At 42.9% G+C, this 14372-nt stretch overlaps 1 protein-coding gene across 6 annotated transcripts; it reads left to right on the plus strand.

Annotated features, from left to right (window-relative positions):
• The first annotated feature begins 2137 nt into the window (after positions 1 to 2137).
• srek1 (splicing regulatory glutamine/lysine-rich protein 1) lies at positions 2138 to 14070 on the plus strand. Of its 6 annotated transcripts, none has more exons than XR_010668991.1 (12): positions 2138 to 2414; positions 2566 to 2699; positions 6383 to 6498; positions 7515 to 7661; positions 7781 to 7959; positions 8051 to 8181; positions 8270 to 8378; positions 8519 to 8623; positions 9588 to 9659; positions 10506 to 10620; positions 10773 to 11225; positions 11262 to 14070. XR_010668991.1 is itself a non-coding variant. In XM_029281176.2 (12 exons), the coding sequence occupies exons 3-12, from the start codon at positions 6035 to 6037 to the stop codon at positions 10914 to 10916; spliced, it is 1149 nt and encodes a 382-aa protein (XP_029137009.2). In that variant the 5' UTR covers positions 2566 to 2699; positions 4471 to 4991; positions 5922 to 6034; the 3' UTR covers positions 10917 to 14070. The 6 variants fall into 6 exon arrangements, 5 of the variants coding, with proteins under 5 accessions (XP_020509486.2, XP_029137009.2, XP_020509490.2 ...); XM_029281176.2 differs by lacking the exon at positions 2138 to 2414 and adding exons at positions 4471 to 4991; positions 5922 to 6065 and having other exon boundaries at positions 10773 to 14070; XM_020653834.3 differs by lacking the exon at positions 2138 to 2414 and adding exons at positions 4471 to 4981; positions 5922 to 6065 and having other exon boundaries at positions 10773 to 14070.
• The last annotated feature ends 302 nt before the right edge of the window (positions 14071 to 14372 follow it).

A 14372-nucleotide genomic window follows, 5' to 3' on the forward strand; every position in this document is an offset into this window, starting at 1 on the left:
CTGTTGATAGAACTTCACAGAAAGTGAAATCAAAGCTGAATCTTTTTATTAATTTTTTTATTGGTATCCTGATAAGTTGTTGAATTTTTCATGCAATAACATCAGTCAGTCTCTCAAAATGTGGGAATTCAGATGTTCTGGTAAAATGAATAATACTGCAAATAAAATAATTCAGAGGTTTTTTGGACCATTGTTTTGATATGTTTCATTGAATTTTAACAAGCAGAAAATAAAAATATATAAACCTCAGTAGATTAATTAACCAAACAAATCAGATAATAAACCTATCCTCTTAGATCCAGTTCAACAGTTAAATGACAAATGGTTATCAAAATGATATTAAAATATATAAATGAAGACTTTTTTTAAACAAGCGATACTTTTATTTTACTGGTAATACTCAAGTTCTCTAACTGAGCTGACATTTGTAATGGGCTCTTATCTGTACTTAACTTAAAGGATCTCAAATCTCATCCAACAGGGGTGCGAGCTTGTTTTTACAAATGCCCTCTGTAAACACTTTGATTTAAACTGATACTTCCACAAACCTTTTTAACACTTTGGCTCCTGTTTGTAAGATTGTTTTTCTTACATTATGTAAATGTCTGTCCGAGCTGTTCAACATGCTTGAATGGTTTAAGATGGTAGAGAAGTTGACAGGGACTTTCCTCACTCCAGGAATATTCCCTAATGACTTGTCATTATCTTAAAAACACCCTGGGGGGAAACATAGCTGCATTATTTCTGCACAAGATAGCAGCAGTGATTCAACCACATAAAGTGAGGAGGGTAATAGATGTACCATGTTTGAGTACATTATAGTTTCGCTGTCAATCATTGCAACTGGAAAAGGACAAATTATCGCGATTGTTTTTTGCTTTATTGTGGAGAGTTGGGAGAGAATCAGAAGAGGTTCATACAGGGAACAAAACAAGCCCAAACAAGCTCAAAAACCCCAAAACGCTTTACAGAAAAACAAGCCCAAAGTTGTTTATAACAAGCGGACCTGGCAACACTGTCCCGATTTTGTTATATTGTCTACATTCTGTATGTCCTGTTCTGCTCTATTTTTATGTTTTCAGTGTTTGTATGTCATTTTCATTTGAGTAAATTTTATTTGTGATAGTAAATATTCTTACTTTGTTATTTTTCACTGTATTTTATTTTAACTTTGTTTAATCTCTTAAAGTGAGGTTTTGAGATAAGCCCTCATGGGTTTCTACCTCACCTGCACATGTCTTTTTTTTTTTTTTTTTTTTTTTTTAATTTTCTGTTTGATTCTTCTTTCAAAAACAAAAGTGCAAATAAACTAAACTAAACTAAACTAAACACTGGTGGGAGACATTGTCAATTATTGTCCACCTCTTCCAGCCTCCTTCAGCCTTACAAGCTGCATGTGTCTATTGTTGGGCAACAACCTGATGAATATATTGAATTTTCTCATCTATATTCACTAAAGACTGTAAATATTAAGATTTTTCACACAGAAAATTGGGTAGACCTGAACACTGCTGCAGTCCATACAGTGATTACATGATGCACACACACACACACACCACACATTCCAATCTGCACATTGCACTTTGACACCCCGGACACTTTACACACTGACACTTTACACCAGGGTTTTTGCAACTGGTGGCCCAGGGGCCACATGCGGCCCCCATCAACCCTCAACGTGGCCCTCAGGTCAATTATGACATACCAATTAATTGGAAACCTGAAGAAAACATGACAAAATCTGCCATGAAATAGTGAAAACCAGAAATACGTCCATAATAATATTTGATCACTGGTATATGGTGAGATAAATTTGAGACATAATTGACTGTAATCGTTTTTGTATTCTACAATTTGGCCCCCTGGCAGTGAGAAGCAAATGAATGTGGCCCCTTGCTGTGACCAAAGTTGCCCAGCCCTGCTCTACACTGTTTACATTAATCTATATTTTGTATATTCAAATAATAATTTTTTTAATTTTACATTATATTCTATTTTACTGTGTATATGTGTATTAGTAATTTGAGTGTTTATTGCATGGCCTTGCGGAACAGTCTTTACATTTCACTGCTGTGTGAGCATGTGATCTTGACTCCAGCAGGGGGCGGTAGAGCGCTTCATCCGTCATTGTGACGGCTTCTCTCCAACAACAGAGAGGAAGCCGGTGAACCCTCCGGAGCTCCGCTAGCTCGGATATTCTGGCGTTATTATTAAAAACAATAATAATAATAATAATATACCACACTTAAAGCTTGTAAGCAGATTTATCAGGTTTTTTTTGCACCGATGAGCGGGATACCAGGCACCGCAGTCGTCCAGGTCACCAACCTCTCCTCGGCCGTGAGCAGCGAGCAGATGCGCACTCTGTTCGGCTTCCTGGGAGACATCGAGGAGCTGCGGCTCTACCCGCCCGAGTAAGAGCGACCTCCGCCGGCATGGCTAGCTTAGGAAAACCCGAGGATGCGTGCGGCCTATGCGGTCCAACAAACTCTTATTTCTAAGCCGCAAAACGAGCGAATTAGAAAACTAACCAGCCCGTTTGTGTTCTTAAATGTCTCCTTACAGCAATGGGCCTCTGTCTTTCTCCTCCAAAGTGTGTTATATAAAGTATCGGGACCCCTCCAGTGTTGGAGTGGCCCAGCACCTCACCAACACTGTGTTTGTTGACAGAGCTCTGATTGTGGTGCCATGTGCAGAAGGTGAGTGCAACATGTCTCTTATTATTAAAATGCAATGCGTGAGTTGTCTCAGTGGTCATGCAATGGCCTCTTCCCCCTTTTTGAAACCTGTTTGGTGTTGTGGTTGACCTTTGAACCCTGGGTATTGTTTTTGCATACAGCATCCAGCCAAGGTTTGTTTTTTTTTGGTGTCACAAGGTGGTTTCTGCAAGTAAACAAAACAAAAGAGTGCATGTTTATAGACCATTTCATTCAAGGTTAACCCTCTAGACCCCCCCCCCCCCCCCCCCCCCCCCGCTGGATTTAACAATAATGATGCTGCATTCACTGAAGACCCTGGAATATACGGGCTCATTTAAAATATAAAGAAGCATCGATTCATGTTAAATTTGATACTCGACATTTGGTGAAAATGCTTTGAACAGGAGAGCTTCTAAGAACCAGAAATAATAAAAGAAAGAACCTTTTTAGAGGACGGCAGGAAGTCAGGAAATAGAAGAAAGGTAAAAATAAGAGCATGATAATCAACAACGAGGGATGCACGATGCGTCAGCTTAACGTTGGTATCGTCGGCCCTGACCGACATCGTACATCTGCAAATAATGTGACATGAAGCGACGTCAGTAGCCGATGTTTGTCTGTTGTGTCGTATCAATATCTGCTAACTGTTGATTCAGGGAAGTGGTTTTTTATTGGGTCGATGAAGTCTCCTGTTGGACAAACTTCAAAGCCAAGCATCAGTGAAAAAAAAGAATTGGCTTTGTGGAAGTCAAAAGAAGAGATCAAAAAAACAAAAGATTTAGAAGCTAAATTTTCATTTTAGTGCACACTCACACTGAGCAAGGGACTCTTCACCCCCCAAAGTCCAGTTTGTTCAACTTATGAGTATGCTCCACTTCCTCGGCTCCGGCACGCTTGGAAGAGATGTACTTCGGCACGGTACAGGTCGTGCACGAGTCCCAGAACGCAACGTGGACAGCCGTCCATTATCGAGAAATCCTGGAGTGTTTTGTCTGTATCTGACTAACACGACTCAGAATAAGACACAAAGTCTGTAAAGTAGCTGTCAGGAGTCCGCCTGGCTTGTAGACTGAGCACGCTTCATGATCTTGTAAAGTCATGCATGTGTTGTATTAAGACGTTATGTACATGAGGTAGCCGTGCTCAGGCCCGGTTAGTCCTGGAGCGGTGTGAGCGCAGACCAGCGGGGGAATGGGGGGGTACCTGGTCCTAGATTTAAAGTTAAAGTCACTTAAAAACCAGCGCTGAAATCCTAAGTTTTCCACAAGAGGGAGTTTTGTTTTCATGGTTCTGCTTGTTGATGACGACATGAAGTATCTCCTGTACAAAAACTTAATTTGACGGGTTTCTATAAACCGCGGATATTTAAAAGTCGTGGGGGTCTGGAGGGCTAATCTCCCCTCGTGAGCACCGGCGTCTCTGGACGACGATGTAGGTTTTGTAATTTCCATAAATCAGTTTTCATTACTGCCTCATGTTTCCTGGAAAACCACAAAATAAGTGGATGATGGCAGCGCAGCTAACTCAAAACCATTTTTCTTCTCTTTTTCATTTTTGGTGCTCGTTTCCTTTAAACCCTCCCCGACACCACCCACCCCTTTTTTTTGGTGCCACTGTTGTTTCCATGTGTACAGTCAGAAAAAAAAAACCCAGAAATGCTATCACCTCTAACCTGATGCTTTTTGTCCTCGTGACTTGGTTGCTGGATGGCTACTGAGTTTATTAATTTGGTTCTGTATGTTTTTTCTGTGTGATTATGTGTGCATATCAGATGACTAGACTGGCCCCGGCTGTTACACTACACTAGCCTGAGTCAGGCATTGTTTTCCAAGCCACTATCCCCGATCGGGCCAACGCAGCCTTCACGGGGGGAATGTGACCAGGAGAATAGCCCGCTGAACCTTCCAAGATGGACACCTTGTCTCTTTTTTTTAATTTCTTTTTACTTTTTGGTTTGTTTCCTTTCATACTCTCCCATGTTGTCCACTTCTCTCCTTGTCTCTACCCAGAAAACTTACAGTATTGCTTATCTCTTATAGCGTTGTGTTTATATTTGTTATTTTGGTTTGTTGTTTTTGATTATTGTCCAACCCCCCACCCCCCTCTCTCTCTTTCCGCTACAGCTGCAGCTTGTGTGTGATTGAATTCTGTCCAGGTTGCTACAGGCATACCGCTGGTGGGATGTGTATCACACATGGGAATTCTAGGAGGATCACTAACACTTTACTCTCTTGTCACCTACTCTCCGGTTGACATAGTGAGGGGGGCTAGACGCTCTGAAAGTGAGACCCAGTAATGCAAACTTTACCTCTTCAAAAACGTTACACCTGTCAAATTCTACTTGCTAAAAAAAAAAAGAAAAAAGATGATGGATGTTCCCTCACATTTCAGCTCTGATGTGGATGTTTAAAACTGTCACAGACATTCTTCTTCTTTTCAACATTTATTGTTTTTTAAAAGACTTCGTTACACATGAATGAATGCTCTGCGTCGTCGTTCCTTCTTTAAAGGTCACATGATCCTCTTCCCCATGTTCCCCTAGTCTGTCTACAAACCCCCCAAATGATGAGAAAAGTCCATCCTCTCTGTCTTTTCCCTGCTCCACTTATCAGAAAATGTGTGCTCAAGCAGGCCGTTTAGAGATTTTCCCTTCATGACATCACAAAGGGCAGTAGCCCCTCCCCCAGGTGGGTGACACTCCCCCAGCTAGGTGTTTGTTCTGCCCTCTGAGTCTGCCTTCTCACTGTAAACAATAGGACATGGAGAGAGAAAGCACTGAGTACACCCAAGCACCTTCCAGAGAGGGGGCGTGGTCAGACACAGCTCATTTACATATTTAAAGGTACAGACATAGAAACAGCCTGTTCTGAGCAGGGCTGAAATAGAGGGGTTTATAGACATGATCAAATACAGGATCAGAGTGGATTTAGAACAAGACACTTCACACACATGTTTCGAGGAGCTCTGAGACTTATTTACACTGAAGAAGAGGAGGAGAATATGTGACCTTTAAAGCAGCAGAACTGTTAGATTCATTCTCATGTAGTAATGTTGTAAACGTAGCCGCAATCTCTTCTGGAGATTTCATTTGATCGAAACAAGTCGAAATGAGAAAAATCGTCCTAATTGTTTGTTTTTTTGTAGCTAAGTGTTGGCTAACATTTCCTACAGTTCTTTAAAATTGTTCTTCTTCTCTGTATCTGATGTCCTGTGTGCTATTAGTGACGCAGCCAATGGGGTTGTCTTGTGTTGCACACCTTTCCAACACTGCGAAAACGATCGCGCCCTCCTCCCCCCTCCATCCCCAACCGAAAAGCGCCCATGCTTGATATCGTATGGTTCATGACCAATATGTTCCCAGTACAGGTGACCCATGCATCAAAGTGTTGACTCATTCTCTGCATTGTGTTTTTTTTTTCTCTCTCTTTCTTTTATTGATCTGATGAAAAGAGACCAAGGAACAAAACAACATTTCTGAAAAGTTAACATTAAATAATTTGAGTTAATCAGAGTTAGGATGCTCGGTCTCGGTGAGTAGACGGTAGAAGTCTTGTAGGTTGTTTTTGGGGAAGTGTATGCTCTCTTTCTCTCTAGAATACTGTGGGCTTATTGTGCAGACATAGAGGAGACAGAGAGACGACGGCTTCTATCGCCTCCGCTAATATCCGCCTCTTGTCCTGCAGGGAAGATACCGGAGGAGGCCAAGGCCTTGTCTCTTTTGGCGCCCGTCGCCCCGGTGCCCAGTCTGATTCCTGGTGGGGGGCTGCTACCGATTCCTACCCCCGCCCCGCTGCAGAATGTGAGTCAGAAACACGCCGCCTGCATGGTTTTTCTTGAGTCTCAATAAGATGGAGTTTAATGGATAACCTGTCTTCTTCACTGTGAGGCGGGAATCAGGTTTTCCTCAGATCCTGATTATTAAACAAGATTACTCAATGATTTCATCTGGATCTCATGCATTTATCAAACTTTACCACTCTGAGCACTTTGAAAAACAAGCAAGGGGTGAAAATATTTACCATAAAATCCGGTGTAGAAGACGCACTTTTCATCCTTTTTTTTTTATCGCAAAAGTGCACAACATCTTTTTATACCGGTGCAACCAATATACCAGACAAAATCACCCCGAGTGCAGCCCACGACCATCACACACACTGCATGCGGCATGACACGGTTAAAAAAGAATCCTCATTCATTGTGCATCACAAGCTGATTGCACGCTGAGCTGGGAAACACAACAGCTTTACTTTTTTTATTATTATTTTTTTTTTTTTTTAAGATTTATTTTTGGGCTTTTTGGACATTTAATGGATAGAGTCGGAAATCAGCCACAGCCTGGATTTGAACCTGGGCCGCCCGCTTGGAGGACTACAGCCTCCATTCATGGGGCGCACGCACTAACCACTGAGCCACCAGCGCCCAGCTGCATGACTTTTTTTTAACATCTTTTCTCCGTCATTAGGTAAAAATTAAGCATTTAAAGAAAACTTGGTGTTTTTTTTTTCCTTCGATAGACTTGGCAGAGCTTTGCTTTTGATGGAAAGACTCCTGTAGTTCTTTTACACCTGCAGAAAATTCCCGAAAACCCCTCATTTTGCCGCAGAAAGTCAGAGTGAGCTGATGTGAGAACGCAGGAAAATTCACTTGGAGCCAGTGACGAAATTATCTGGATATTTTCAGGCGTTCAAATGTCAAAAATCTCTATATTAAATGTAACGAGTGACCTGCGGAGGCTAAATCACAACAGCCCGACTCTTTGTGCCCGTCATGTGATCTAATTAAAGCTAAATGTCTGTGTGTGTTCTGTTGCTGCAGCTGAACCTTCCTGTAGTGAATCGGCTCTCGGCTGTCCTGGAACCCGCAGCGTCATCCCTCGCTCAGCCCCCGCTCATGGGGAACGTGGACCCCTCAAAGGTCGACGAGATCAGGAGGACCGTGTATGTCGGGAACTTGAACTCGCAGGTAACGGGGATTACATCATGAGGTCGATTATCCAAAAACTGTCCGGTGACTTCACACGACCAGGAACGACAGAAAAAGAGTCGGGATTTTAAAACTAAAAATCGTTTTTCTCCTCACAGACGACCACGGCGGAGCAGCTGTTGGAGTTCTTCAAGCAGGTGGGAGACGTAAAGTTTGTGCGCATGGCCGGAGACGAGACTCAGCCGACGCGCTTCGCCTTCGTGGAGTTTGTGGATCAGGAGTCCGTGACCCGGGCACTGACCTTCAACGGGGTCATGTTCGGAGACCGGCCCCTGAAGTATGTTTCTCCTTTTATAAAACCTCCTTTCAAAGAGCGAGGAGCGGTAAAAACGAAGAGATGCTGAATGTGTTGTTGTTGTTTTTTTCAGGGTGAATCATTCCAACAACGCCATCGTGAAACCTCCCGAGCTGACGCCGCAGGCCGCCGCTAAGGAGCTGGAGAGTGTGATGAAGCGTGTGAGGGAAGCCCAGTCGACCATCGCTGCTGCCATCGATCCGGGTACGACCATTCAAAACGTGTTTTTTCAGCAATGTAAGAATGAAGTCATGTCTGGGTTCTGATGATGTCACTGCTGCTTTCACTCCAGCCGATTTAGAGAAGCACTCATCCAGCCGATCCAAACGTCCACGCCGCTCCCGCTCGCGCTCCCGTTCACACTCCAGAACGCACAGGAAAAGGTCCCAATCGAAACACAGGTGCCAGAAATTTAAAACGTTTTTAAGTCTCTCATGATTCACTTTTTGTTGATGGTGTAACCTTGTGCTTTTGTCTCCTTTGTATTCTGCTCAGTGAATTTTTTTCCCATCCCCCCCCCCTCTTATTTCCGTTTGAGCAGACCGCCGCAGAAGGCGTGGCCGAGGAACGACTCCCACAGTTCCAGAGGCGGCCACAAGAGGCGCTCGCGCTCCAAAGACAGGAGACACAGTCGCAGTCGCTCGAGGTAAAAAAAACAAAGATGCATTAAATTGAAAATCTTAACACACGCTCACCGCTCCAGTCGTCTCATCAGCGTTTTAAAGGTCACATATCCTCCTCCTCTTCTTCAGTGTAAATAAGTCTCAAAGCTCCTCAAAACATGTGTGTTAAGTTTCTTGTTCTAAATCCACTCTGATCCTGTATTTGATCATGTCTATAAACCCCTCTATTTCAGCCCTGCTCAGAACAGGCTGTTTCTGTGTCTGTACCTTTAAATATGTAAATGAGCTGTGTCTGACCACGCCCCCTCTCTGGAATGTCTTGGGTGTACTCGGTCTTTCTCTCTCCATGTCCTATTGTTTACAGTGAGAAGGCAGACTCAGAGGGCAGAACAAACACCTAGCTGTGGGAGTGTCACCCACCTGGGGGAGGGGCTACTGCCCTTTGTGATGTCATGAAGGGAAAATCTGCAAACGGCCTGTTTGAGCACAGATTTTCTGAAAAGTGAAGCAGGCAAAAGACGGAGAGGATGGACTTTTCTCATCAGAGAGGAACATGTTAGAGAAACATGGTGAAGTGGATTTTAGAGAATATGTGACCTTTTTAAAAAGTGACTTTTTAACCAGAGAATGGGTTTTCTAGAGTCAGTGTGTGTCATGAATGTGTTAGTAATTATTTTAAACTGTGTTCTCTTCTTCTATCTGTTTTATTGTACCGCTGCAGGGCCCCCCTGGAACAGAGACCTCGGTCTCGGTGGGTCCTCCCTGCTAAAATAAAGGATAAATATTTAAAACAAGGATACAAGATTCATGATGTTTATGTTCACACCAAATGTGGGTACAGACGTGTGAGAAATGTTTAGTGGGTCGCCTCCTTATACGTTCATATGTCGACATTTACAGAAATATAAAGGGGACATTTTTGGATCTGTAATGTTTTTGTGTCTTTGATCTAATCGCCTCTAAAATGTCTTTATTTGTTTTCATCAGGGGCCACAAGAGGAGGAGCAAAGATCGCTCCAGGAGCCCCCGGAGGAAAGTCAGGTCCCCCTCACCGAAAAGGTAAGTCCATCCCTTCATCGCCACCCTCCACTAAAACTTTATTTAAACAGCTGCTGAGCCTGAAGTTAAAGCTTCACAGAGACCGGCTTTATTTATGAATCCACGCTCGCCTTGGCATCGCCCCCGAGACCGTCAAATATCGTCTTTGATTTAAGATTTATTTCTCCTTCACCTGCGAGACTTCTCACACTGTTTGTGAATTTGCATACAAAGATTACCTCGTGTGACACTCTGCGTTGCTTTTGGTTGTCATGGCGATGTCTGTGCTACTGCGTCTTGCTCCTACTTACATTCATATGTTTACATGAGTTTATTTTTATTTCTTTATTGATCGGACGGAGAATAGAGGGATCAGAGTGAGGAAAGGAGCCGCAGGTCGGACTCGAACAATAGCCTCTGTACAAGGGGTGTGCGACATAACCGCTAGGCCATCGGGCCCCATCTCTCCTACATTTTAACACAAAAAAAAAGACAATATTTATTTTTTTATTACAGAAAATAAGAACCAGAGAATCCAAGTCAAAGATATAAAAACAGTAGGGAGACGTTATGGACGGTTTTGTGAATCTCCAGGCGTCCCAACCTCTTTCCCTTGGAGCCCGCCCCCCACTTGGAGCCTAGAAAAACTGAACCCACCCCCCCAGGTCCCACATGAAAAAAGAGATACATTGCTTTCAAAAACTAACATCAATGTGATTAGTTTTCATTGAGTCACTGGGGGACCCTGAACCCCAGGTAGCTCTAGAGACTCCTACATCTTACTTCCTTCATAGATTTATAACCATATTTGTGCATCAGTCTTGTTGCTGTTCATTAATTTGTTTGTTTTGCGTCGTCGTCTCTCAGAGGGAAGAAAGAGAAGAGGAGGGAGCGCAGCAGGGACAGGAAGGAACGCTCCACGTCCAGGAAGAGGAGCCGCAAAGACGAGGACAAGATGAAGAGCAAAACCCGAGCAGCGAAGGTACTGAAGCTTGATTCATTTTCATGATTTAATGAGCCGAGCTGAGTCGCACTTTGAGACCGCTCAGGTGAGCTGTAAGATATTTACTGTCACAGGAAGTGGTTACTTTTTATTGTCCACTGTTTCATCCGTTTGTTGCTCTTGCTCTCCAGCTGGACAGAGGCTACGACCGAGAGGAGAAAGACGACTTTGAAAGCGACGGAGAAGACTCGGTTGGACTCGGCGAGGACACGTCGTCGTCACCTTGCCACAAGCACAACGGCAGCTACAAGACTCGCCACGAGGAGCACGCGTAGACAGGCGACTTACTTAGCAGCACCCCGTGGAAACTGATCCAATCAGACGATCACGACTCGCTCCATCAGGTGGATGAACACATGAACACGGGGAGTTTTCCCACCGTCATCATCATCATCTTCGGCTCCAGTTGTGCGTCCTGATTTTTACAGAATCCTGGTTGACAACTTATTTTTGATACCCCACCTAAAGGCCCCGTGAGCACTCGGTACAGCACAGATAAACTCTGCCTCCAGTTCAGCTGAAGATTTGTGAGACGATGTGAAACAGCGAGCTCAGAAAGAAGCAGAAAACACGACTCGATCACGGTTACTTTACAATCCAAACGCAGATTTCCTTTCAAGACAGTCGTATTGGATAACCTCATATTTAAAAAGCTGATATTGTGTCCTCCTTTAGTATCTATTCTCTCTCTTTAGATACTAACACTGTACTCAAAACCTCGCTCTGCAGCAGTTTGAAACAAGATTTCAGTTTAGCTTTGTGTGTGAGCACATTTATTTACTCCAATTCCCTCCAGAAGCAGCCGGCTAAACACTCCAAGTCTAAAAATCCAGTTTTTTCTGTTGCAGTGATTTGAAGTTTTCAAGTCGTACTGCAATTTTTATGACACTTGCACAAATAAAAAAAAGTCTATATATCGCTAATAACAATATATATGTTATTAAACGTGGAATCTTTACACAATGTCTGTCTAATCTATTAGATTAAGACAGTTTAAAACATCAAAACAAAAAGTAACGCAGTATAAAACATTTTCTCATCTTGAGCTGTCGTTCTTGAGTTGCATTCAACAGATACTTGAAAAGTAACGATTGAAGTGTAATCAGGCCACACTTTTGGATTAAAGGAAGAATGTGCAATTTTTTGATCCAGTAGATGTCGCCCTTGAGCTCCAGAATGAAACCAAAACAAACTGCTGTTAGGCCACGCCTCCTACATACTGAAGCCTCCGCTCTCCTCCAGTGACACACCTCCAACCCCCCTCCGCTCTCGTTCACACAAAGGAGTTTAGCGCAAGCAGCAATACAATTGGCTTGAGCTCCAGCTCCAAGTGGCCTACATTGTTGTGTTAGTATGCTAATGTTAGCGCTCTTTAGTTAGCTCGTAGCTAATGATCTAAAAACTCTTACTAACATCCAAATAATCAGTGAGTATGTTCTTCTTCTTCTCTCTAGTTCTTGACTAAATCAGCTTTTATACACAAGGGGAGGAGCCGGCCGTCCCGTCCATGTAAACACGGCTCTGACAACAACACAGCCAGCGGGACTCGAGCTTCTCCCTCATTGTAGACAGTCAGGACTCAGAGACACATTTACACAGGATGGACTTTATGATTTATTTATGTCGCACATTCTGACTTTAAGCATCTCCTGCTCATCCCCTCTAATCAGTGGAGAAGATCGTTTTATTCTCAACTCCTTATAAGATAAAGAAAGATAAACATGCCTCTCTATAAATGAGGCTCTCGTAAGGTGTAAAGAACCGCCTTTCCTTTTTATTCTGTTGCTGATGCATTGGTGTTGCTGCAGCTACTTCCCATATTCTGCCGCCCCCCATCAGTTTTAAAACACACAACATGTTATCTGCTGATGCCTAAATGCTCACATGACCTTTCTGTGGGTGTAGAGGACGATTTACCCGGTCAGTGAAGTGACCTTTTTTCTTTTGTGCCATTGTTCCTGAAGTCGAGTGGAAGCTGGAGCGCTCTTCATGTCATGACTTCTTGTGCTGTAATTAAGATACTGCAGAATCTTGTTCTACTGTTTTTTTGGGGGGGGTTTTCTGAACCTGTTGCTAAAACATTTTTAGAGAAGACACATCTCTCGTGTGGTCGACGCTTGAACCTGGTTTGACTTCCTGTTTTTTTTTTGTGTGTGTGTTAAGGTTGTACATTTACTTGACATTTCAGAGCATCATGTTTTTCCTTCATGTTTTTTGTCGTAATGCTGTGAGATAAAATATATATATTAACTGTGTTATGAAACAATGCAGGCCTGAACTGCAGGGCCCGACCGATATGGGACTTTGACGGACAGATGCCGATATTAGGCTTTTAAAAAAAATGTCAGGTACTGATAAATCGGCCGATATCTTTCTTCTATACAAACTTTACTTTCATCCTCTCCTGGTTGGACTAATGCAACTCCCTCTCAGGCATAACCCCGCCCTCGACATCACGTCTACAGTCGGTACTAAATGCAGCAGCTAGGTTGTTGCTAGGCTCCGTCATAATGCCCACATCGCTCTGATTCTTATCTTCCTTCCAGCTCGGTTCAGAATCAATTTCAAAATGATTTTAATACAGCCTGACCGATATGGGATTTTTACGGTACTGATAAATCGGCCGATATCTTTCTTTTGCGCAATCTTCGATCTGTAGACAGAGCTCGGTTCAGCGTCAATTTCAAAATGTTATTATTAGGGCTCGACTGATATCAGCCTTTTAGGGCCGATACCTATAAGTATATTGGGGAGTACCGATATATTGGCCGATATCTTTCCTAGATCTATGTTCGTCCTGTAGAAATAGATTGAAGTATACGCATTTATTGCTTTGTTCCCTCAAATGCAGTTATCAAACACTTGTGGAAAAGATTTATAATGAAGACAAGATGGCCACTCAACTGGAAAGTAAGGGTGATAATACTTGTTGTAATCCATATAGCGCCCTCTGCTGGTGAAAGAGCTGCTATTGTAATACAATGAAACTCAGTTTAAATGCTTTTTGACTGGTGAATCAATCCAGAAATATCGGCGCGTATCAGAGATAAAAATAAGTCGATATCACAGATAGAAACTTGATATGCTAACAGATAAATCGGTCGGGCTCTACGATGCTGTAAATGACGGTTGTGTGCAAAAAATGTCTGACGGCTCACGAAGAAAGAGAGATGTAAATGGAGCTCTGATCGCAGTCTGGACGAGGCTCAGCAGAATTCAAAAAGGTCAAATAACCGCATGGAAGCCCAGAAGGGTCAAAAAGTGCCTAGACTAAGATTGTACAGAATATTCTAATAAAACACGGAGACTTATTTACAGATGCAACCTGGAATTTATTGTCGATGATGTTTAATATTTGAGATGTTATATATCAAAGTATCGTACAGGCTGTCTTGAGTGAGTGATAGAATAAAATGAAACTTGTTGGGACTTATGTGTTTTTTTAATTTTTATTAAACATATTAACAGTTATTTTTGGTGTTGCAGTTTGCAGTAAAGTGATTGTGTTCAAATATTTGTGCAAACTCGCCCCCAGCTCTAGTTCTCATGTTTTTAAAGCTTTACTGAAAGAAAAGAGACTCGAGCTGTTTGCACACATGCACTCCTGAAAATAGTTTGAGGATTTCAGGGCAATCTACCACTGAAATCTTCCCGGAGTTGCTTATTCGTACACGTCCCTCGCCGTGTGAAATTTTCCCTGTCGGACGAGCAGGTTGGAGGGTCTCAGGAGG

Source organism: Labrus bergylta, chromosome 17 (genome assembly GCF_963930695.1).
Source record: "Labrus bergylta chromosome 17, fLabBer1.1, whole genome shotgun sequence".
Lineage (NCBI taxonomy): Eukaryota > Metazoa > Chordata > Actinopteri > Labriformes > Labridae > Labrus > Labrus bergylta.